The sequence below is a fragment of the Symsagittifera roscoffensis genome, chromosome 8 (genome assembly GCF_963678635.1).
Source record: "Symsagittifera roscoffensis chromosome 8, txSymRosc1.1, whole genome shotgun sequence".
In the NCBI taxonomy this organism is placed as follows: domain Eukaryota; kingdom Metazoa; phylum Xenacoelomorpha; order Acoela; family Convolutidae; genus Symsagittifera; species Symsagittifera roscoffensis.
Genome location: NC_087069.1, coordinates 54,982,923 through 55,009,396, shown reverse-complemented (window position 1 = coordinate 55,009,396; position 26,474 = coordinate 54,982,923). Strand labels below are relative to the sequence as shown.

The 26,474-nt window shown below is 36.4% G+C and overlaps 3 protein-coding genes across 3 annotated transcripts in view; 1 reads left to right on the top strand and 2 right to left on the bottom strand.

Annotated features, from left to right (window-relative positions):
- LOC134853395 (uncharacterized) overlaps positions 1-26,474 on the bottom strand; it is a 551,043-nt gene that overhangs the window by 324,859 nt on the left and 199,710 nt on the right. The gene's annotated exons all lie outside the window — the stretch shown is intronic.
- The window catches only part of LOC134853394 (uncharacterized), a 410,233-nt gene that overhangs the window by 373,908 nt on the left and 9,851 nt on the right, over positions 1-26,474 (bottom strand). The gene's annotated exons all lie outside the window — the stretch shown is intronic.
- LOC134853101 (uncharacterized) lies at positions 5,836-17,087 on the top strand. Its single transcript, XM_063869040.1, has 3 exons — positions 5,836-6,196; positions 10,758-13,115; positions 15,075-17,087. Exons 2-3 carry the CDS (start codon positions 11,233-11,235, stop codon positions 16,555-16,557), a joined length of 3,366 nt encoding a protein of 1,121 aa, XP_063725110.1. The 5' UTR covers positions 5,836-6,196; positions 10,758-11,232; the 3' UTR covers positions 16,558-17,087.

The window sequence follows — 26,474 nt, the reverse complement described above, 5'->3', positions numbered from 1 at the left end:
CGAACATACGACTTTAACATGGCGCAGCCAGCAGAGAAAAGAGGAGGGGGGAAAAATCCACTGAACATTGTAGCATTTTGGGAGGCACGAACACCGGAACCTCCAGTCTATTGGGAGGAGTGGATATTTAAATTTTACTGGGGGATGATAGCAAAGTACGATATTGATCCCGATGATTTCTATTTTGCGAGTACTCTGAACGCGGCGGCTATCGGGGCGTTGTCTGAAGAAGTAAATGGAAAAAACCGTCTCGAATCGGAAAAGAAGTTAAAGTCTAATCTTTATCTATGTATCGGAGACGAGGCGCAGCGGATATTCAAAGCACGGAAACCGACGGTTAGCATTAAAACCGAACGGTACCCACGGGTTCTAGATGAGATGCAAGACGTGTTCCAAAAAGAAAGGAATGTAACGCATGAACGGGGTCTTTTCTACGGAAGGAAACAACGTGAGAATGAAACATTCGAAAAATTCCATGCGGAACTAAGTGCCCTAGCAGGTAGATGTGATTTTGCAAATGCGGCCGAAAATGTTCGTGACATTTTCATTATGAATATGCGTGAGTCGGATTGCCAACGAGAATTATCACGTTCAACTAAATTACCCGAAGAAGTCTACAGGATCGCATTGTCATACGAACGCGGGGAGCGTGCATACAAATCATATACGGGAAAACCAGCTTCAACAGCTCCGACTATTTCAATAAAACAAGAACCGGTGAGTAACATCAGAAGGGGACAAGGATTTTTTCGAGGCCGAGGACGTGGGGGACGTGGAGGATACACCCAAGGACCGAGTAGTAGTGGAGGAAGCGGAAATAACCGTAGGTGTTACAATTGCGACGCACCAAATTTTACCATGGATCACATTGCAAGCTGTCCTGCAAGGGGAGCAACATGTAATTCATGCCGAAAAATATGTCGAGGAGTCAGAAGAGGAACTAACCATTGGCGGGGACGAGGACGAGTAGGCCTGGTCAGGGAGGAAAATGAGCAACACCAGAGTACACAAAACGTGAATGACGGGAACGAAGATCCAGTGTGGTGGGTCAATCAGCAGGGGGTCGTAGAAAACGAATCCATGACGTCGGGATCGGACGAGTACATGGTAATGTCAATACACAGGAAAAAGAATGAATCCGAACTAAAGATTCCTGGGGCCCGCGTGCAGGTGGAAGTAGCAGGGAAGAAAATGTGGCTGTGGATCGATAGTGGATCCGCAGTGACCATTTTTAGCATTAACGATCTAAAAGCAACGTTAGGTAAAGCGAATATCCAACTACAACCTTCAAAAGACGAATTCCTGGATTATAACAACAATCGGATAAACATAATGGGGAAGGTAACAGTGATGATGTCATTAAACGGCTGGGCAGCTCCAGCGCAAGTGTCGGTTATATCCGGGAATCACCAGTCAATCCTGGGGCGGGATCTGATGGGCACCCTGGGACTCGAGCTAGTCCAACGAAAGAAAGTGATGGGAATCACAGGGGAAGGAATCAGCCAAGAGGAGGAGAAATATGACGAACTGCAAACATACTTCTGTAAGTTGTACCCAAATTTGTTTACTAGGATAGGAAAAATCCGGAATGCAAAAGTAAGAGTCGAATTTTTTGAAAATTTGAAGCCCGTACAACAAAAAGGACGCAGGGTGCCAATCAGTCTACGAGATAAGGTGGATAAAGAAATCCATCGGCTAATAAATGAAGGGCATATCGTAAAATTACAAGAATGCTCAGATAAGTATTTCGTATCCCCCATCGTTATTACAGTGAAAAAAGATGGAAGTATAAAAATAGCACTGGAATCAAGAGAACTAAACAAGCAGGTACATAAAAACAAGTACCAAATGCCAAATATTGACGAATTAATAGACGGAGTAAGCCAGATTATTGCGGAGAAAAAACCGGGGAATGTATATTTTACAACGTTGGATTTTACATATGCGTACGGACAAGTCGCTTTAGAACAAAAAACGAGCGAACAATGCAATTTCTCACTCGTCGGTGGGAAATCCACAGGAACTTATTGTTTTAAAAACGGATTTTACGGATTGACGTCAATGCCGGCGGAATTTCAAAAAGTAATTGACAATTTATTTAAAGAGTTCCCTCAGGCCAACGCGTTCATTGATGATATCTTAATCTCTTCGAAAGGAACTAAGATCGAACACATCGCGTTGGTCGAGAAGATATTGAAAAAGCTGGATATTTCTAATGTTGCTCTAAAACTACGAAAATGCGAGTTTGCGAAAACAGCGTGCGAATGGCTCGGATTTCGAATTGGGGAAAGTGGTATTACACCCTTAGTAAGAAAAACACAAGCAATTGAAGACTTGAAAACCCCTAAATCCCGAAAGCAGTTGAAATCTTTGATGGGTTCACTACACAGTTTACATAAGTTCTTACCCAATCTCGCAGAATTAAGTGCACCATTAAGGCCACTTTTAAGTCAAAACAACGATTTTATTTGGACTAACGTTTGCGAAAATGCATTCCAACATTTAAAATCACTAGTGAAAAATATTGTTGAATTACGACATTTCGATATTCACCGTGAGACTAGAATTATCTGTGACGCTAGCCACGATGGTTTGGGGGCCGTGTTAGAACAATATGGGGCATCAGGTTGGCATCCCATTTCGTTTGCATCGCGTTATCTTAACCCGGCTGAGAAAAAATACTCCACGAACGAATTAGAACTACTTGCGGTAGTGTGGGCTACGGAACATTTTCGTAATTACATATATGGCCGTTATTTCACAGTTATTTCGGATCATAAGGCCCTGCTAACCTTAAATTCATCCCCGAAGGGAAATAAAACGTTTTTCAGCCGACTAACACGCTGGTACGATCGGTTAGTGCCGTACGATTTTAAAGTTGAACACAAGCAGGGGTCTAAAATGGGAATGGCAGATTATTTGGCAATTGAAATTATTTGGAATGGCAATTGAACCGTCGGAGACATTGGTCACTCGAACGCCGAAGACCGTGGAAGGAAATCGAAAGAAAAGCGCAGAGGGGACAAGAAAATCAACGCGGCAGCGACGAGGTGTTGATAAGATGGGGGGTGTCATGATCCACCGTATACAAGACAAGTAACATGACGCATACCGAAAAAAAAACCTATACGAGAGGTTCGGCAAGGTTGCCTAAAAACTCAAGTAAAACTGAAATTGATCTGTAACATGAATTCGCAAGATTACATTACAAGTTGATAAATTTTATACAAGCTAAAATTTATTTGTGGTTGCCCGAATGAGATAGGGACCAGTTTTAAGTTTATGTAAATGCCATCAATTGTTCTTTCTGTCTGGAGACCTGTTTCTTTGACCTTGTGATCTCCAATGTCCATTCTGATCTGAAATAAAACATTGCAGTAAGATTTCGATTTGATGCCTAACAGTTGAACTAAAAATACAACTTATTTACAATCTTTTGATATTCCGAACATACGACTTTAACATGGCGCAGCCAGCAGAGAAAAGAGGAGGGGGGAAAAATCCACTGAACATTGTAGCATTTTGGGAGGCACGAACACCGGAACCTCCAGTCTATTGGGAGGAGTGGATATTTAAATTTTACTGGGGGATGATAGCAAAGTACGATATTGATCCCGATGATTTCTATTTTGCGAGTACTCTGAACGCGGCGGCTATCGGGGCGTTGTCTGAAGAAGTAAATGGAAAAAACCGTCTCGAATCGGAAAAGAAGTTAAAGTCTAATCTTTATCTATGTATCGGAGACGAGGCGCAGCGGATATTCAAAGCACGGAAACCGACGGTTAGCATTAAAACCGAACGGTACCCACGGGTTCTAGATGAGATGCAAGACGTGTTCCAAAAAGAAAGGAATGTAACGCATGAACGGGGTCTTTTCTACGGAAGGAAACAACGTGAGAATGAAACATTCGAAAAATTCCATGCGGAACTAAGTGCCCTAGCAGGTAGATGTGATTTTGCAAATGCGGCCGAAAATGTTCGTGACATTTTCATTATGAATATGCGTGAGTCGGATTGCCAACGAGAATTATCACGTTCAACTAAATTACCCGAAGAAGTCTACAGGATCGCATTGTCATACGAACGCGGGGAGCGTGCATACAAATCATATACGGGAAATACATACGACTTTAACAGTACCAAGCGTATAGGGTTAAACTTAAACGGCAAACTAAACACTCTAGGTAATTTGAAAACTAATTTTTTTATTTATATTTTTGAAAGAATTTGAATCTAAAAGTATTTCTTTTAGAACCCTGAACTACAATGTTATTATTATTTAGATAAATCGAAGCCTGAAATAAAAATCATGATCATAGATTAAGTTTTGAGTCAACTTCCACAGGGATCATATTTAAAAGTTGTTATTAAAATTCGGTATAACTTATGCTTCATTTTTGATGTACAGTATAATGTTTTAAGTTATCTGGACTGCTCTACTTTCGAGTCAGTTTTTCTTGAATTGGGTTGATCAAAGGTCAAAATTATGCGATCAAGTTTTAGTAGATTTCATAAGACCCAGTTTGGTTTTTTTGTATTTAATGCAGGAAACTCGGCCCGAACCGGTCGGAAAACAAAAAGTCCAAACTCGTTTAGTCCCACCTTTGACCCGTTGCCAAAATTTTAACTGGGTCAGTACCTGAGCTGGCGTGACTAATATTGTTTTAAAACTGTAGTGGGATCCCGGACAGACACTGTAGTCGATATCGCAGACACTACCGGGGGTTCCAAGGCACTGTCGGAGAATCTTAAAAACTTCAATACGCATATTTGTTATAGGAATCCCCGGTGTTAGTGCCTTTTTGGCATAAGAAAATGCGCCGTGTAATCCCTAGACAACAGTTTAGAATTGTTGGGGATTCTCAGAAAATGGCTGGTCTTAGTTCTTCTCATTTTGGCTGCCAATACCGGGCTAGGAATTCAGAACACCAAACCATAGAGTGGGGTTGTAATGAGGTAAGACACAAAGAGTCGGCAACAACAGACGTATCCATGGACTCCGATGAAGGAACGAGTAGTTCAACCCCAATGAAAGCATTGAACAGGACGAAAATGAATAAAAAGCTGAAACCGATCAAGAGAAAATAGGGTAGCAGAGGAATCGTCATGAGATAGGTTTGCAAAGGAACCTTAAGGAGAGGAGAAAAAAATTAACACATAACCTCTGAGGTTCTGAGACCAAAGAAAACACTCATTCAAAGAAATTTCTACGGACTCAGAGATGACAGAGTTACATGGAAGTCTTTTGAAATCGGCCTTGACGAATTACAGGAACAAGCTATTTTCAAAAACCGAGAGGATCATCGTAAAGATCATCGTTTCCTTGATTTATTTAAAGAATTTTGCATATAGTTCAGTTTTGCGAGATACCTACTTCTAAAATAACATTTAATAGCCAATTAAATCATACTGGTACTAGTTACGAAAATGAATAAAAAGCTGAAATCGCCATGAACATGAGGAAAAAATTGTAAAAACTGGAAGGCAACTTATGGTTCATACCGTGAGAAGTAATCAAGAAGCAGAGTCTGAAAAAAGGACTCGACGTACTACTCCCAGAGCTCTGGCAGCATTTATAAAACAGTTACCTTTCGAAGCCAGATCAGATTACTCGAGAAAATTGCACTTAAAATAAAGAAACTCGACTCTAGTTGAAAGTTAAAAGATGACCTACGTAAAACGTTTATTCTACTCTAACCATAACTAAAAATTTTATGCATACAAAAGTTTTAAATTTTGCTATTTATTACGCTTTTCGTATTAGTTTTATGGTGACGCACGTGGTCAAAAAATCGTTAAACAGCTCAAACAATGTGAATATTTGTATGTGTTGGTCTTCTACAAAAAGTGTTCGAATCAAATTGATGAAAGTAGTTTTTACACAATCAAGTTGCAAAAGGTGTTTGCTTAACACGGTTCAGTTTTACAAATTGGAAATATCAAAATAGAATTATTCGTTTACTTGTTTGCTTTACTACTTTTTGAATGTCATTTCTTTTTGTTAAATTGCGTGACAGATTTCATTTACTTGTCGTTTGCTTAGATATCGGAAAAATTCCGATGTTTTTTCTTGGAAAGTTTCAAATTACCTCGGTTTGCATGACGTAAATCCAAAAACCGATCTTATTTATTGTGCTGTTTCCTGTAGTTAAAAGTTTGCGGGAAAAATTGAACGATATCCTGGGTGATTTCTCAGGTGAGTAAAACTTTTCATGTTATGGGCTTATTAGAAATCAGAAAATGCGTTATCAATTTTTTGAACTATTATGAAACTAAACAAACTTAAAAACTTATCTTGCGTGTTGCCTCAAGTTCAGACTGCAGAAGAAAGCTGGCAATGAACAACAGTAAATTTTCAAAAAACCTGAAAAGGCAGTAACGGCTTCAGGAGAAAGGTGATATTAAAAGTTTGACTCTTAGCGTTTTCCGTGATCCCTAGGAAACGAAACAACAAACAACGTTTTTGTCCCCACTCGTCAAAACTCATACTAAAAAGCAGAGAAACATCGAATTCGTTTTTACAGAGGACAGGGGTCAATTGTGAAAGTTCAAAGAATTGCAAGAAAAGTTGCTCGAAGTGTATAACCGGGTGACGTCCAACCAAGAAAAAAGTCTATCATACATTTTCATACATGCAGTCTATAGAAAAATGCTTATCATTCAAATTTCAGAGAAAAAAAAATGACAAGCAATTTTTCAATCTTTTTTTTCGAAAATTATCTTAAGTCGATTTAAAATTCTAACAACACAAACTGATTGCTGTTTCGGTTTCAAGAGAGTAATTTTGGCATGGAAACATAATGCAAACTTGCTTTTGTGTGCAGATAATGAATTTACATATATAAACCTTGCAAAAAAATTTTGATATTTTGTGCCTATAACTTAGTCCAGGTTGAGTTTTTCACCCATAAAATCAAAAATCACAAGCAACCGTTTTGTTTTAAATACAATCATTTTTTTTGCTTTCCTATGCTAAGATTATCTTGAAACTGTAAAAATTGTCTTTTTTTCCAATCATGGACACTTCTCGTGTCTTTTTTTCCAATCAAATTAAAAGCTTTCTAACCCTTTAGAAAAAGTTACGTTTTTGGTAATTAATTCAGTGAGAAAAGTTTAACAGTAGCTTTCTTGACTTTAGTTTTAAAATTTAACGTGCTCTTACTCTTTGCCAAACAAATTTATCTGCGTGTTAACTGCCACTAACACGTTGAGTTTTCGTACGATAGAAAATAATTCGTTTTTGTGTTTTGTGAAATTTGCCTGTCTCCCAGTTTCGCAGTATTGAACAAACGTGTATCATGCAGTTTCATATTATACAAAAATTCGCTACTTTACACAACTTTTTTAAGAAAACCAATGGAAAAGAGCTTGCTATTCATTTCCAAGGGACCAAAAATGCTAATTATACATATTCATGGGATGAAAATTGTTTATTTTGCTCTTTTCAAACAAATTTTGTCTAGTTATGCAATTGTATGAAACTGTGTGATAGGCATTTTTCCTGAATGAAATTGTATTGTAAGCTTTTTCGTCAACTCGGGTATCCAACTGTATCAACTTGAACAAAACATAACATAGTTTCTAATCGTCCTGTTTGTTCTGTTTTCACACATTAGAAACGAAAACTCTTATTGTTCCGACTTTCGATACGAAAGTAACGGAATAATTGTGCTCGGGGTGGGTTTTTTTTTCTTCAGACAAATTTCGACTTATTAACTAGCCATTTTGACGGAATTTTAAAAAATCATTCAAAAGGTATTGTTGTCCTGAGTTTAAATTTGATATTTCACCTGTGATCTTTTTTCGTAAAGGTACGGGGGTTTAAAGATTGCCATTTTGGCCATTTTGGGACAATTAACGCTTAAGCGGAGAAATAATTCGTCTTATAAATCGTTCCAAATTGGTTGAAAGAAGCTCATTTGCCATAATTGATTTGCTACAAGGAGCAAAAACTATTCTTTTGTTTTTTATATGGCGTGTGGCGGGATGATTTTCATAAAAATTTCAAATTTTAGAATTTTTTTTTCTCATTTTGTTTTATTCATTTATTTTTTTATTGTGATTACTGCTCCATAAACCTTAAAAGGCCATCGGAAAATTTGGGGCTTCGCCCTGATACGATCAGTCTTGTTTTAATTAGTTTCAAAAATTCTGTGTCTGATCGTCAGTATATTCCTCTTGTTCGGAATGACCTTGTTCATTTTTACTCAAGTGTTTTAACATTGAGGTTATTCATTTATTTTATTTTTTTTCCTATTCCTTTTGACTAATTAGCTATAGCCTTAGATTAATTTCTTAGCTATATTTTTATGGAAATAAATGGAAAATATTAGTTTTCATTTTCATTCTCCATAAAAATATAGAAAAACTGATTATACTCGGTTAAAAATGGATCACATTTTCTTTCGGTCAAATAAATAAAATCTTTTTTCAATGTTTTAACTGATTATAATTGATTATATTTTTTTCCTAAAATTCTAAATTAGTCAAATACGGTGCTTTTGGCTTAACATACGTTTTTTTTTTTTACAAAAGTACAATGTGAGCCTTACTTTGGCCAGTAAAAGGTTATATGGTTTATCTTCCATCACAATGTTTCATCAATTTTTTCCATGACAATTTTCGAAAAATCTTTTTTAGTCTCTCAAACTTTTTTGACCCTCCTTTTTCCAAGTGAAGTCCCTCTTTCCCTTCTTGTCTCCGATTCTATGTTTATCCCCTTATGAGGGGCGGTTGAAAAGGGGATGTGGAGGTCAAAGCATGGGCGGGTTCAAAGCGTTGAAAAGGAAGGAGGGTGTACGCGTGAAAGAAAACTTTTTCGGGTTCTAGTTTTGCAGAAAATTGGAAAAAGAAGATAAATCAATTCATAGTTGCAAAAAAATAATCAATTTTCATTTCATACTTGCAAAAAATCAATTTTTATGAGTTTTCTTTAAAACAAAAAATCAATTATATGGGAACCAAATAAATATTACAATCAGCGGCGGATTTAGGGGTGGGGGTATGGGGGAGGGGGTTCCCCCCCTCCTCCTATTGTTGTCCTGAGCTCAAATATGAAAAGATATTTTACCTGTGATCATTTTTCGTGAAGTTACGGGGGTTTAAAGATTGCCATTTTGGCCAATTTGGGACAATTAACGCGCGATGTATTGCGCACTATTAACGCGTAAGCGGATATTTATTCTGTCATTGAAATCGTTCCAAATTAATTGAAATAAGTTTATTTGCCATAATTGATTTGTTTCAAGTAGCAAAATCTATTCTTTTGTAATTTATATGGCGTGTGGGGGGATGATTTTCACAAAAAATTTCAAAGGTTAGAAATTTTTGTTTTAATTTTGCTTAATTATATATATTTTTTTAATCTTAAAACTGCTCCATGAACCTTAAAAGACAGTCGGAACATTCAGGGCTTCGCCCTGTTACGAGCACTCTTGTTTATGTATCTTTCTGATAGATCATTTCCAATTCAAGCAAATGTGGATTTATAGAATATTGATCGTTTGAAAGAACATGCGATTAAAAACAAAACCAAGAGTTCAAATCGTTATTGTCTCCAACTTTTGTGACCTGTCTTGGGATTTTAAAAGAGTCAAGTATAAAACTGGACTGAATTTTAAGTGCTTTGAAGTCAAATTGAAGCAGCATCATTTAAATTCATAGTACAATTATTCATTTTTTGGAGCATTTACACATTTTAACAAAAACCTCATTTACCCATGGAGGTTTGTTGTTTTTTTTCTGTAACTTAGTTTAGATTGAGGCAAAAACTTTTTAATCCGGGAGTTTTTCGTTTTTGCAACGATGCTAGCAATCTCTATGAAGCGTAAAAAAATTAGAAAGTTTTATAAATTCTCATTGCTTTTCAATTTGATTTACAACGCAACATACGCTTACTTTGATAATATTTTATGTTTTTTCTGCGTTTTGTGAGCTCAAAATTGGATAAATTTTGAGTATTTTTTGATTCATTGCATGAATTAATCCTCACAACCTGATTTACATTTATGATTTTTCTATGACTAAGTTGATTTGCATGATTTTAAGCACAAAATATAACAAGACTGCTCGTATCAGGGCGAAGCCCTGAATGTTCTGACTGCCTTTTAAGGTTTATTGAGCAGCAGTAATACATAAAAAAAATTAAATGAAAAAAAAACAAAATGAAAATTTTTTATCTAAAATTTGAAATTTTTTATAAAAATCATCCCCCACACGCCATATTAAGGACAAAAAGATAGATTTTGATCCTTGTAACAAATCAATTATGGCAAATAAGCTTCGTTCAACCAATTGGGATCAATTTCAGACGGATTAAATCTCGCTCACGCATTAATAGCGCGAATTATATTGCGCGTTAATTGTACCAAATTGGTCAAAATGGCCGAAATGGCATTCTTTAAACCCTCATAACTTTGGAAAAAATGATCACAGGTGAAATATCTTTTGAAATTTAAAGGAGAAAAAATGAGTTTTGGTAAGATTCGGATGGCTTTGAATGAGATTCTGAATAATAAAAAACAGTTCAAATCGGTTTAAATTAGTTTTTTTTAGAATAGATCGAATTTAAATTCGACTTAAAATCAATTCAAGTTGATCTGAAACCAGTTTTTATCAGTGCGGTTTTTTTCTACGTTTCTGCAAGAAGTGCTCCGTACGAAATAAAAAGATAAGTCTAGTTTCATTTTCTATTCAATTGATTTACTCAAAAAAGGTTAAAGTTTGAAGTTTTTTCTATGGAGCTTCTATTTCTACAGGTTATATACTAAATGGGTTTAATTCTTTCTAAATTCCCGAGACAAAACAAAGAAACAAAGGATGAGGAAACAAGTGACGATTACGTTGTGATCAATCTCCTACCAATTTCTTCTTCGGGCTTCCCAATTTATAGCTCGGAGGAAATTCGATTTGCAAATGACAGCAAAAAAACTGATACCGATGAAAACAAAAAAATAATTGAGCCGAATGATTTAAAAGAAATTAACACAAGATCCGCCGTTAGTTCTGTTGAATCATTAACAGAAAAGTTTTCCAAAGATGAACTCAAAGAATTTGCAGACGAAATTGATAGTTTGAAAATTCGGGGACTCAAAGGCATAGAAACACATTTCAGTGATGATAATGAGTTGAAAAGAATAATAGATTACAACTACGCCGAGTGGAAAAAACCCGGAAAAAAAAACATCAATACCGTCTGTGAGAATCCCGCGACAGAAGATACGATACCAACAAATGTCCAGACCCTTGCGAGACTATTATAAAACGCTTAACAAAGGCGAAAAAACTGAAGATAAACTTTATAGATTGTTTGTGAATGAAGTAAGAACAGACGATGCCGGAGTTATTATTCTGCCGAATGTAGAAGGTTTTCACATTTTTGGAAAAGGAGGACCTGGAAGCGTAGAAATTGACATGATAGTTGCACACCCACAAAAAGGAATTTTCGTATTCAACGTTAAAAACGATCAAAAGCCGAATCTGCAAAAATTAAAGTATGATATGGAAAAGCACTCTAATTTTGTACGCCTTTTATCTTGCTATAACGGTCAGTCAAAACGTTCAACTTGTGAAAAATTTGACTTGAATAGGTTCACTGAAGTCCCTATATATAATGTATTTATTCATGATAATTATTACCCGAAAAACATCGGAAAAAAGATTAATGCCGCTGGGAACAAAGTGATTGTTTTTAAACAACCAGGCCCTAAAAACTTTGTCCCGCTCTGGGGAGAATTAGTACGAAGTCTCCCCGATATGGCAGACACAAACAGTTTCGATCTTTTAGTTGCCCGACTTGTCGTGCTGAGTTTAGCCTCAAATGGTCATATCCATCAAAAATTTGCATCTAATGACATACAGTCGATTCAAGTCAGTGCAGGAAACGAAGAAGCATGGATTAAGAAACAACTCCGTGAAATACTAATCGGAGATTACGATATCAAATGTGAACTCATTGAGCTCTTTAAAAAATTTCAGCCAGCGATGAGGAGAGGGAAAACTAAAGTAATTCTTTGGACGAAAGAACAATTGGAAATAATAGCCACAGTCTTCAAAGCACTCTCAGATTCAAAGCACTCACAAGCAATCACAAGCGTCAGAGTGGCGGGAACAACAACTGATTCTCCAATCGAAGGCAACCAATTGCGCATTAATGTAAGAGGAGGAAAAGGAACGGGGAAGACCATGCTGATGACTTTTCTAGCGCAAATGACATCCAGCCACTTTGGGCTCCAAGTAGTGGTATGCGACGGGTCAGCTGGTAATTCTAAAATGCTTTTTTCACGTTTGAAACATGAATTGAGTGGACTTGACATTGAGTTTTGGTCATTACCGGAGTTCTCACAGAGACTTGATAGAACCAGGCAGTCAATAGTTTTTATTGACGAAGACCCCCTCAATCATATCCCGATGCATAAAGCAATACTTTTTGGTCTCCAGAACAATGCTCATATGTGTCTTTTCTCATCTGAACAGAAATCGATTTTCGGCAGCATTGACAAAAACTTCGTCCATTATTCCCTTTCTTATCCGATGAGGTTTACAAAACGAATAAACGACTTTTACAGCAATTTGTCGAGAAATTTGGTCTTAAGCAAGGACTCCGAGAATGTTATCAGCATGCCTAGTGCAAGCCTCGACGGTACTAATCAAGCAGAAGTTTTTTATGTTCATTCCTATGGCGCGTCCAAAAACGACAGCTATTTAACCAAATGCTTTGAAGTGATAAAGCGTTTGGCTGTGTCTCTGCAAAACCAATCAAGTCTACTTGTTTTAATATCATTTTTATCGCCAAAAGTTCAACTTGGGATTGTTTCTCGTTTAAGACAAGAAGAAATTAAGTTGTCGTCCAATTCTTATGAATTGGATTTTGGGGACGATTATCTAAACTTGCCAGAAGTTCAATTGGAGTCAACTTCAATCATCAACGGAATTGAATGTGGAGCGGTTGTTGTTTTGTTGGAAGCAATGGTGAATAAACAACCCGCTAAGTTTCTTGCAGAATTTTATATGGCAATAACACGCGCAACAACTAACGTGGCTATTGTCGCTGGAGATGAGTCTTACTTCACTTCACCAATGGACGAAAACGAGATTTCTGACTCAGTATCAATTTTGTAAGTCATTCCGCCTCTCCTTCCTCAGGGATTTAACCTACTAAAAAAACCATCCTTTTTTTCACTATTTGACGGTATTTAATTTTGGCCAAATGCCACTGAAATATAACTAAGGAAGCCTCCTTTGGCTCTGATAAATATTAAATTTAAGGTAATTTTTTTTTCGATAACAGTTCAGTGGTGACAGTTTAAAGAGTAACTAAACAATCGGTGGTGACTAGTTTTGTAAAGTTTTCTGAGTTTTGACCATAGTTAATTGCATAGAAAATTTGGGAGATACAGTCTTGGGATATCGAGCTAGCAATTTTTTGATTTTAACGAGAAAATGAATAAAATTTTTATTCAATTTTTCGTTATTTTCGCCGCTAGGTTTTAACAAATAGGGTTCAAATAGGGTTCAAACTATGAAAGATGAATAATGAAAATACGTTGAAGGTCTTTTATTGAAAATAGCCGGGCAAATTATTGAAAAATTTATTTCAAAGGTGTAATTAGGGCAGTATGTCATATATAGTTATATAGGTGTTCTTGCTGTGGAAACACCCTCGCAAAAATTATTCGGAATTTGAACAATATTTCAAAATCTTCGGAATTTGAACAATCACTTCTTTGGAAAGCTCATGAAAGCTCACTTACAATTTATGTCGCAAAAAACGACATATAACAGAGTTCAAAAGAGTTACCTTGTCGGGCGATTTTTTTTGTTTTGTAGACACAAACATAAAAAGTTTTGAGAGCTTAAACCAGAAAAAGACACAAAATTTACACACAATCTAACTGTTAATGAAATTCTTGCGCATAGATTGGAGCGGATTGTTTTCAAATTATTTGCTGGAAAATTTTTTAAAAGTTATAATCATCAGCTTAAAGTTATTTAAAAGCTTAAGCAGTTTCTGACTCAGGACCAAGCAATTCTTTCAACTCTGTTGAGTGTCAGTTTTCGGCAGTATAAAGGGTAAGCCAAGCAGCTCATCAGCTTTACAAAGAATTACTTTGATCCCATCAATTCAAAATCCTTACTTTGCTCGCGAGGATGTTTTCACAGAAAAACGAAAAACACCTCTGAAACTAGTAATTATATACTGGCCAATTTACGCCTTCGACATAAGACTTCTCAAAATTTGACCCAATCAATTCCACTCAAAAACGCTCATAAAAATTTGTCAAAATTTGAACCCCCTATCTTAATTAGTTGCAGAGAACACGACAAAAACATGTTTTCTGAAAAAAAAAGTTGTTCATTTGCTCGTTGAAAACAAAACATTGCAATTTCTATGTCTCGTGACTGATTTTTGGTCTCTTTTTAAAACTTCTTCGTGAACATATAAATCAACACGTGTTTTTTTTTTCACCAGCGTTTAGGTTTTTTTTGCTAAAAAAACATTAACGACATTTTTATTCGTGTGACAACAGGAAGGGCAAACACCTGAATATTTTTAAACACCATAAAATGGTCTCCAAAAATCTAATAACAAACCATGAAATGGGGAACAAAATTGAGCTTTCTTGACAAAAATTGAGCTGAAAACATGACTTGCCGAAAAAACCTTTATTGACTGCGGTCATGTTTTCAGCTCAATTTTTGTCAAGAAAGCTCAAATTTTTTCCCATTTCATGGTTTGTCATTAGTTTTTTGGAGACAATTTTATGGTCTTTAAAAAATATTCAGGTGTTTGCCTTTCCTGTTGTCACACGAATAAAAATGTCGTTAATTGCTTTTTTGGGTATATTGTCTTTTTTTTTCACCCCCGCCCCCCAAAAATTTCTAAGATGGCCCTGCTTTTAAACGTTATTCTAAATTGGAATTAACCCGTCTGATTGAAGCATCAGGATTTGTTCATTTTCAATTCCTTCAGGGCAAACAAAATGTTTTAAAAAGCTTAAGATGTGACAAATGCAACCCAACTAATCAAGATATTCACACTTTGTGTAGCATGGAATGTCTTATTATCTTTACAGGAATGCCAGAAGTTTTCACATAGCAAAAGAAGAACTGCCGACTTATTTCAGATCTCTGTTGAATAAATTTTGCAAAACAAGTGGCATTGCTGTCATTATCGGTGTCCTCCCCAAACTGAACTTCTTAACAGAAACAGCATTGACCATCCAAGGACTGGAATGGTGTTCAGCTGATGAAGTCAAACAATACATGTTTCAAGGTAGCGCATCCGTATTGGTTCTCTCGAACATCACGAAAGCCAGTTCAGCGGCGGCTCTTGATTGGTATAGACAGCAGCAAGTTTCTGTGTTCATAGCACTAGTGTCGAATACTTTTGACAGAATTGCTTTGGAATTTCTGCAACTGTTATTTGCGGAGTCAATGTTTGCTTCAAATATTATAGAACTGCAGCTTTTCAAAAGCTCTTTATTTGACATAAGTCGTTTTTGTGAAAACCTTCAGGAAAATACAGACTCTGTATGCAACAAGCCATTCCAATTACTTCAAAGCTCGGAGATAAAAGAACCCGACAAGGTTCAATATTCTTGGAAAGAATTGAAAAGTATGGTTGACGTAGCTGAAGATCTTGGGGACAGTTTTTATGAGTCATTGAGGAGCCAGTTCTACACCGAAGCGTTTGACGTGCTTTTCCAAGAGTATTGCCACCTTGTAAAAAATGGAGATCGACAGAAAGCATTAGCTTCTAGAAAAGACGCTGGTATCTTGCTCCAAAAATGCTGCAAATCAATCTCCAGATACTTGAACTTGATCGATACAGATGAGTTTAGCAGAGTATGCGGTAACCTGTTTCTCACCATCCAATACGCGAGGTATTCTTGCTGGTTCAACCCGAAACTCCCGTTGGCACGTCAGAGTTTACTTGATTTCTGTCAAGTATCAAATGAGAAACTTAAAGAAGCTAAAATACTTAACGAAGCTATAAGAGATAACAATCTTGATTTATGTAAAATTTTGAAAAAATTAATCTTAAAAGATCGCTTGACCATTGAACGATCGCACATGAAGCAGAATTGGGATCTTCACAACAACCGGTTCCGTCTCCTTGATACACTAAGTCTAAAAACAAGTAGTGCGAGAGAGCTGTTTTTCAGCAAAATTGCCAAAACGAGACAAGAATTAGAAGAACTAGAAATTGACTACAGATCAACAATAATAAAAACATGCAATATGTCGAAATCTACTCGAATACGAATGTTAATATCAGACAAGTGTGCTGAAGCTGCTCTTTCATGCCTAAAGCTAACTGCTGACCTTCAAGCTAGTTCATGTACCATGGAACTTGTCACACTTGCAACCTATGGGTTGCACATGAATCCCCTCAACACAGCATGCTATGATGTTCTGATAGACTTGATTCATTCAGAAACGACAGAAGCAGAACAACTGATAGATAAATTCTGTAATGAGGATGAAGAAACAGCTCTAATGCAGCTTGTGGAAAAAGACATTTCAGTCATTGAACTTGCTGAATACGTTTTTTGAACTCCACTTAGTTTTATTTTTTTCATTTCAGTGTTAATTCGATTTTCAAAAATGATTAAAAACCCAACAGATTCTGCATAATTTGTAATAAGTCTCGTTTTTTTTTTAAATTTGATCCATCCTCTGAGTGCTTCTAATTTCTAATTTGCAGTTTTCATACAGATCCATTTTGGGACCTATGAAATGAGACGACAAGCAAACTAAAGGTAAATCAAATTTTCACTCGTTATCATTGTATAGTAAATGAATTTCAAAAAATGACGTACAATAATCAAAATTATGTTCCAGAAATATCCTGCAATATACTTTATTTGTATATGTAAATTTTTATTACCATCGAAACTTTTTTTGCTCCTATAACTGTCATCCTCAGTGCAAGTTTATTCGAAAAAAAGTTAGCTTAATCCATTTTCTTTTATAAATGACGTCTAATTTGCTCTCTGTCTGACTTCCTTTCCCATATTTTTAGAGATTGATATTAATTTTGGAGCATCAATCACCAAAAAAGACCAATCACATTTATAGCGCTTTCTCAGATTCTATGGATATTTGTATTCGAATAATTGAAAACTGTCGAAAAATACAAATGGATGAACCGTTCTCTATGTTTCTGAGTTTCGTCAAATCGTTTATTCGATACAGTGAAGAAAGTACAATCTGGAAAATTGAAAAAACCTTCATCAAGATTGATTGAATGTTTAGTATTTATATTTGTATCTTCTCATTCTTCAGAGTAACGTTTTAGATGCTAACTCCTACTAAATCAAAAGCAACAAAATCCTAAAAGTCAAACCAAGTTACATCATTACTTCAAACAATGGTAGTAGTTGTTTCCTAAAGTTATTTTAATGAGCCATTTATGTTTTTCAACTAGTTGTTTGGAGAAATGTTAATAAATTTTGTAAAAGTTTGATGTGTAACTCTATGTGTTACCCTTAATTAAATTGATATCAACAAAAATGGTACGACTCAGTTTATATCAGGCTGTAAATAACTTTACCCAAATATTTGATTGCAATGAGCTATTTTGTTTCTACTTTTTGATGTAAAGATACATTAATAAAAAGTTAATAAAAAATTGTTTCAACCTCGATTAAAGTATTCAAGTTTTAGTTAACAAGCACAGTTAGCTCAATTTTTCTAGAATAGTTTTTATCTTTGGCAATATATACCTCTTATCAATCATTAGTTATTAGTTGAGTTATGGAGGTATGTGGTTCAAAGTTATATAATTTGAAAAATGTGGCTATTTTTTTGAATCTAATGAACAACTCTTGTTCTAGCAAAACTCCTGCTATTCACCATTACATCTTACAGGTTTCAGCATTACACTCGGTTTTACAAAAGATAAACAAGTTATAACCATTCGATCAAAAAATATTCATAACACAACGGATTTTGCAGTTGGTTTACTGTGGTTGGCTAGACACAATTAAAAAATAAAGTACACAACACGTGAATCATGGAAAAATTAATTTTTTAAGTACTGTATTGATGATTTATTAAGTACAAACGCTTATTTGTTTTGAGCGATGAAATTTCTTCATTATAAACTTGGTTTGTTCTACCGGGTTTTGGTTTGCTGTACTTTTAAAAATATACGTAGCTATGTTTTTAAAAATCAAAGTTTTTTATTGTATTCCGATCGAATAGTGGCAAATTTCTGAGGTACACATTAACAAAAAATTGTTTTATTACAGTTATACTTGTTTTGTTACTTCGACTGATTTAATTCATAGCTGACAGCGATGACTTTTAGAGAGTAGGAAATAACATTTTTCGTTTAGTCGCGTGAATTCATTCTTTATTCGGCTTACTACACCATTCGGATCAGAGAACACAGTTAACTCTATGAAATAGCGCAGCAAACAGGAAACAAAAATGCAACGAGCAAACCTCCAATCTGGCAAAGGGCGGCAGCACCGCTACCCTTGATATGGTCTGATAGTGGACATCAATCCTGGAGATGACCATAATCACGAAAGACGGAATCTAAGCACAAAATCGATTACGTGACAAATCTGATCTAATAGAACCCACTGAGCCAACCTACGAAAATAAGTAACAGGAGCAGAGAAGAGAAGTTGTGACAAAGGAGAAAAAAATAGATTGGGAAAACTAATTTATTAAAGGCAAGCAAAATTCGTTTGGGATGAAACAGATGCGAAGAAAAAAAAGTATATTTTGTTTTTGCCTGGGTGCAGAATGCTACTGTCAGTTACACAGAAAAAACCTGGCCTAGATTCGCCATCATCAACAATGAAAGATACAGTAAATATCTAGAGAATATTTTCTTCTTTACGATGTTAATTGAAATTGAAAAAATTAATCTCATTTGTGGCAAAACAGAATAAAACTGAATCGTTAGAGCAACTCTAGGTGGACCTTGTGGAATTTGCGTCAGCTGACCGTGCAAAAAAGCGGTTCAGGGAGATTTTCACCGCCCGCATGGACAACAAAAAATAACCGAAAAACTAATGGCGCAGACGTGATCTCCAGAAGACGCATGCCAGCATGAGATCAGAAGAGAGAAATAATTCAAGCATGGTTAAAAAAGAAAATCAACCCATTTGAACATCGACTTTATGGCCAATTGAATAAAAATCCCGTGGGTTACTTTTGCCACGAGGAGTGCAAAAAAAACACGCATAACAAAATAATCAGAGAGGACCTGGACAAACACGAGGTTGGCAAATTTCCCGCGAAGTAACTAGGATACGAGGGGACAACAATTTCAAGTTCAAGGAAAAAACTGAACCGTGTTATAAGTGTTTGGCATCATATAGGTCCGAACCACTCGCAATCATGTACCGCGGTGTACAAAATTTGTGCTAAAATCACAAAACAGGGACAAGTATGCAATTCGAAAAAAGTTAATTTTTTTTGCAGGAAGGAAAAACAGAACAGCCAAAAACGAAGAGAAGATCCCAGAATCAGAAGAAGAAAATGACCCCGTGACAACCCGGAAATTACATCCGTCAATTGTAGGGAAGATTTAACCCGGGATAGTTGCATAGATTGCAATCGCAGAAGCATTCGAAATTAAGAAGTCGGCAAGTATCCATAAAAAGGATCTAAAACGCGACATAATGAAAGCGAAGAGGAGAATTGAAATATGGTATAATGCTTGAGACGAGAAATGAAATATTGTATCTGAAAATTTATCCCATGACCTTGATTAAAAGGTATACATAGCTCGAAGCGTTGGATTTCAGAGCGTAAGAACTAACCTCTACTATTCAGTTGTAACTGCGGAATTATGATTTAATTCGATATTCTGTTTACCAACCCGTTTGGATTAGAAAACAGTATTTACTCATACGTGACCGTATGACGGTTTTCCCGAGCGCGACATGTTTCAAGAGCGATATCGATGCCTGTCTTGAAAAAGCCGTTTTGAAAATTTTAGCCATGAAAGCTTGAGTTTTTAACCAAGATTTTTGATTGAATATTGCCGCAGTGTTTGCGCTGAGGCTAAATTTTGCTCTAACTGCAGTGTTTGTTTTCAAATTTTCTGGTATTGTTGAGAAAGCGATAGTTGAAGCTTGAACGCTTGTCATTCACAACACATAAAAAAGTCAATCACCTTGAGTCGAGCAGTACAAGCGAAAGACCGACTGCTCTAGATTTTCTATTTGGAAAAAAGGGGATTTGTCCAACTAAAGCTTTTTTATGGTAACCTTCAAATATCTTTCAACAGTGAAAAAATCATGAACTATCGACAGAAGCTTCCTGAATAATTTTGTACTTTGTATTGAAACCAGTTTGAAAACTTCTAAATTGTTCTCGAAGATCAAAATATTTCATTTTTTTTATACTTCGAAAACTTCCAAATGCAAGTGGAAGGTTTAACGCTGAACGATTTTGATAAAAGAAAACTTCAGTGGACTTACCTTCTTTTTTAGCGCAAAAACTTTATCGATCGAAAACGTTTTCAACGGAAAAACTCAGCAATGCATCATCAGGATTTAACCCAAAAAAATCTTCGATGAAAGACTGTGAAAATGGAAGCTGGATGAAACCTTTTATTGAAGTTCCTACGGGTCAACAAAAACATTTAAAATTTTGTCTGTCCCGTTTTTGTTTTGCAATCAATTTCCCTGAAGCTAAGTGTTTGGCTCAAATATACCACAAAAGCAGTAAAAACTGTTGTTTGTCAAATTTTCCGATTTGAGAAGGATTATTAAAGTAGTATTGGCGATCCTTGTACAAAACTTAGAACTCGAGGTGAAATGTTACCCTGGGGATTGCATGCAGTATGGTTAAGCTAATGATAAGCAGGTACTGTTATAGTTGTTTTGTCCAGAGGTTAAGATGTGGACAAACAAATGGTCCATCCAAAATGAGTTCAACTCTTCAAAGCTAGAGTATCTCCTATGGCTGGAAACCCAAGTGATGAACGATAGTTCTACACACCCTAAAAGGAAAAGTATAGAGGCAAACTTTATGAAAATCCTAGAACCGATACTAGAGATGACTCAAGCTGGGCTCGCAAAAATACGAACTCCTCGGACCCTCCTGGCCCAATTAAAAACGATTGCGGAAGTGCAAATAGCCCTTTAAGAACCCGCTAACTAGCGGTTAGATTGGCATCAAAAGTTAGTATATTTTGGGTTAGATGAGGGAGCATAAGCTTAGAACCCCAGTCACGCTGGACACGTAGTTATGATTTTTGGCCCTAATTAAACAAACCCAACCCTCATTTCTGGATGTCGTCTCCGAGCTCCCAAGGAACACAGGGCGCCAACAATTAGAGAAGTGGTAGATTGTGGCAATATAGAACATGTGTTAGAATTTTAACCAAACCCGAGGGTTGTACCGTAAGTTATCAGCGCTTGAAAACAAACCCTCAGAACAGAAATAGGCTATTTATCCAAAATAAGGGGCAAGGTCAAGCGGATTGAATAGCCACAATAGTGAACCATACTTATGTAGTGTCACTTTCCGGTGTTAATAACAAACGGTTCGTAACACGACAAAAAGACCTTTGCGAAAGGATTACATGTGAATCAATAATTGCGTGTTTTTGAAACATGTGTCTTTTTGAAAGTGGGTTTTTTTTGAGACTCAACGTGAGATTTGAAACCCTCATATAGAGCACTGACTCCGAGTGACCCCGGTGTGATCTGCAGATGATCTTTAGGTGGTTAGGACCAAAACTCCGTAGGAAAACTCTGGCTTAAGACCTGAAAAAGCCGTATCTCTGAGACTGGAAAGGGTCTTCCCCCACCCCTGGAATAAAAAAAATTAAAAAATATTGAAAATACAGACCGTGGGAAGCTAACTGAGTAAACTTAGGAGGTTGAATTGACCTCGAGGGTAACAAATTGCTGAGTTCAGGAGTTTTTTGAATAAGCTCATATGACACCACTTGTTTGATTGGTTCAAATTGGGATATCCACGGCATACGTTTATCTTATAAGCGTCAAAAGTTTAATAAAAAAACAAACTTGGCACTTGTAAAAGTTGACAGTGGAAGGCGTGCATGTATAGAACACGTGCGGACTTGTGATTTAAGCGAATGCCGTGACTGAAAACGATTAGGCGTGACTTTAACCAAAGATAATTTCAAAGAAGTGGACGATATGGGAGAGCCTCCAAGAGGAGAGCAGAACAATAACATTAAGAGAGCAAACTGTTGATCTCAAAGATAGTTAGATCATAATGAACAGTATGCAATTAGATAGTTGTTTCTCCTTAGAGGGAACGATTCAGCAAACCGAGATAGGTAGCTGGTCCGTGAATGACGCTATTGCTTGAGTTGAAGCTAATTGTGTTTCAAAGTAGTTAAGTTGATTCGAATCCGCGTTTAGTACCGGGCTGAGTTAGTCGAGTGAATTTTTGAAGTTGGCGAGTTTAGGATTGAGTCAAGTAATGATTGACGAGCAAGATAACGAAGCGGAGGCCGATCGGAACGACATGCAGGCTTCGTTATAGCAGTAATTTAATAGTAGTTAGCTCAGTAAAGGATTTGATTTTTTTATTTTCCTCTGTATTCGAAGAAAAATTGTTTGCAGTGCCTTGTGATCTGAAATAACTGAAAACCACATAAGAAATCAAAAAAAAAGCACATTTCAACGGAGAATTTGTGTAATGATTTGATGATTTTTCGTCCCGGTTCAGTCTGACCACTAACATAAAACTTATAGGTTTGTGGATAATATCGTGTCCTAGTTTCCTTCGCTATTACAGTGTATAAACGGGGAAACTATGCCGCCATTAAATAGAGTGAAAGCGTGCTTGAAGAACGCAAGCTCCACGATATTCCCGAACTAAATATCGTTTGCTTCACTGTTTCAGTCATTTAAGAAAAGAGAAAAGAAAAGTGTGCACTAAAACAGGTTGAGACTAAAATGCTGTTGTATATTCATTTTAGCGACATTGGAAAGCTCGAAGCAAAAAACTGATATAAAAAGCAATTTTCTATAAAAATGTTTGAGAATTGAGCTTCTCGGATGAAATATTCTGAAATAGTCATTTTTTTTCCAATTACTTATTTATAACCAAACCTCGTGGCACACTCGTGGCAATCTCAACGCCAACAACTAAAAAAAACTAATTTACGTATCCAACAGTAAAGAAAAGGTGATTTTCGTGCTTTTGGAGGAAATAGTGAAATAATTCTTAGGCTTGAAACTAATAATTAAAATCAACAGGTTTTTTTTCGGGCTTCCAGAAAAAAAGTTGGAGCAAAAAGCGATTCAAAAAAACTGCAAAAACGTCACAGGGAATAAAAATGTAAAAACTCTACTGATCTGTGAAAGATCAAGAGAAAATGATAGGAAATTACCCAAAAAAATTTATCCTGAAAACAAACAATTATGTAACGCAATCACCATATTCAGTGCGTGTTTTAAACAATGAGGTTCAATAATTATAAATTTATTTGCAGGTCTCAGATTTATGTATAAGGACCAAAAAATTACTTGATAGATAGATGCTGTGCAATTATCGCATAATGTTTGACTATAGTATTGAAAAAAAAACCAACGAAGGCTTTTTTCAATTTGTGTCGTATATTTTTCTTTGTTAAGTTAAGATGTGAACAAAAAAATGGTCGATAAAAATTGAGTTCAACTCTTCAAAGCTAGAGTATCTCCTATGGCTGAAAACCCAAGTGTTGGACGATAGATCTACACTCCCTAAATGGAAAACGTAGAAGCCAACTTTATGAAATTCCTAGAACCGACACTAGAGATGACTCGAGGTGGGCTCGCAAAAACACGAACTCCTCGGACTCTCCTGGCCCAATTAAAATCGATTCCGGAAGTGCAAATTGCCCTTTAAGAACCCGCTAACTAGTGGTTAGATTGGGATCAAAAAGTAGTATATTTTGGGTTAGATGAAGGAGCATAAGCTTAGAAGCCCAGTCCCGCTGGACACTTAGTTTTGATTTTTGGCCCTAATTAAACAAACCCAACCCTGGTTTCTGGATGTCGTCTCTGAGCCCTCAAGGAATACAGGGCGCCAACAATTAGAGAATAGGTAGAAAGTGGCAAGATAGAACATGAGTTAGTTTTTAAACCAAACCCGAGGGCTGTGTCGTAAGTTATCAGCGCTTGGAAACAAACCCTCAGAACAGAAATCGGCTATTTATCCAGAAAAAGGGCAAGGTCAAGCGGATTGAATAGCCACAATAGTGAACCATACCTATATGGTGTCACTTTCCGGTGTTAATAACAAACTGTCGGTAACACGATAAAAGACCTTTGCGAAGGGATTAACCCTGAATCAATAATTGCGTGTTTGTGAAACATGTGTCTTTTTGAAATTGGGTATTTTTGAGACTGAACGAGAGATTTGAAACCTTCATATAGAGGATTGACTTCGAGTGACCCCGGCGTGATCTATAGATGGTCTTTAGGTGGTTAGGACCAAAACACCGTAGGAAAACTCTGGCTTAAGACCGGAAAATGACGTATCTCTGAGACTGGAAAGGGTCTTCCCCCAACCCGGGAAGTTAAAAAATTAACAGGATAATGAAAACACAGACCGTGGGGAGCTAACTGAGTAAACTTAGGAGGTTGAATTGACCTCGAGGTTAACAAATTACAGAGTTCAGGATTTTTTTGAATAGGATCATATGACACTTGTTTGATTGGTTCGAATTTTGACATCCACGGTATACTTTTATCTTAAAAGCATGACAGGTTTAATAAAAAGAAAACGAACATGGCACTTGTAAAAGTTGACAGTGGAAGGCGTGGAGGTTAATAAACCGCAAACTTACCACAAAAGCAGTAAAAACTGTTGTTTGTCAAATTTTCCGGTTTGAGAAGGATTATTAAAGTAGTATTGGTGATCCTAGTACATTTTGAAAAAACTTAGAAATTAACCTTGAAATGTTACCCTGGGGATTGCATGCAGTATGATTAAGCTAATGGTAAGCACGTACTGTTATGTTTGTTTTGTCCATAAGTTAAGATGTGTACAAACAAATGGTCGATACAATATGAGTTCAACTCTTCAAAGCTAGAGTATCTCCTATGGCAGAAAACCCAAGTGATGAACGATAGTTCTACACACGCTAAAAGGAAAAGTATAGAGACAAACGTTATGAAAATCCTAGAACCGATAATAGAGATGACTCAAGCTGGGCTCGCAAAAGTACGAACTCCTCGGACCCTCCTGGCCTAATTAAAAACGATTGCAGAAGTGCAAATAGCTCTTTAAGAACCCGCTAACTAGCGGTTAGATTGGCATCAAAAGTTAGTATAATTTGGGTTAGATGAGGGAGCATAAGTTTAGAACCCTAGTCACGCTGGACACTTAGCTATGATTTTTGGCCCTAATTAAACAAACCCAACCCTGGTTTCTGGATGTCGTCTCTGAGCCCTCAAGGAACACAGGGCGCCAACAATTAGAAAATTGGTAGAAAGTGGCAAGATAGAACATGTGTTAGTTTTTAAACCAAACCCGAGGGCTGTGTCGTAAGTTATCAGCGCTTGGAAACAAACCCTCAGAACAGAAATCGGCTATTTATCCAGAATAAAGGGCAAGGTCAAGCGGATTGAATAGCCACAATAGTGAACCATACTTATGTGGTGTCACTTTCCGGTGTTAATAAAAAACTGTCGGTAACACGATAAAAGACATTTGCGAAGGGATTACCCGTGAATCAATAATTGCGTGTTTGTGAAACATGTGTCTTTTTGAAATTGGGTATTTTTGAGATTCAACGAGAGATTTGAAACCTTCATATAGAGAATTGACTTCGAGTGACCCCGGAGTGATCTGTAGATGGTTTTTAGGTGGTTAGGACCAAAACTCTGTAGGAAAACTCTGGCTTAAGACCTCTGGCTTGTGGAGAAAAAACTTACTTTGTCAGTTGAATTGATTAAATGTTTGAGCAATTTGGCTGTTGCAATTAAGTCAATATACTGCGTTTGAAACATTGTGCCATTAGAAACAAGAATTATGCTTTTCGGATCACAAGTTTTGTCACATTTATCTTTCAGCTCAGCATTGTTTCAAAATCTATCCATGTCTCATATTAACAGAATAAAAAGACAAATTAATTCGACAAACAAAGTGTGCTATCTGCTGCAGAATTTTTGAACTTGCACGAGATCTACTTCTCAAGTCTAAACTCTTACCGGTCAAACTTTTTATTGCCCCTCATAGCTTCACTAGATTATTCGTTGTGGCGAAAACATAAGAAAAATGGAAATTGGTAGGCAGTTCATCTAAAAAAGTGTTTCTCTGAAACTAAACGAACACTCAAAACAAATTAAACAAAAAACAGTTTTCTTAAGACAAATAGGGGAAAGAAATTTATAGTAAACAATAATTGTAATAGATGGAACATTTATAGCAAAAAGCTGAGAAAAGTTACAGCTAAAAAACTTATTTTTGAACTTGAACGTTTCTTTGATACAAATATACAATAAATTTCTTATTGTCAGTTTCATGATTTT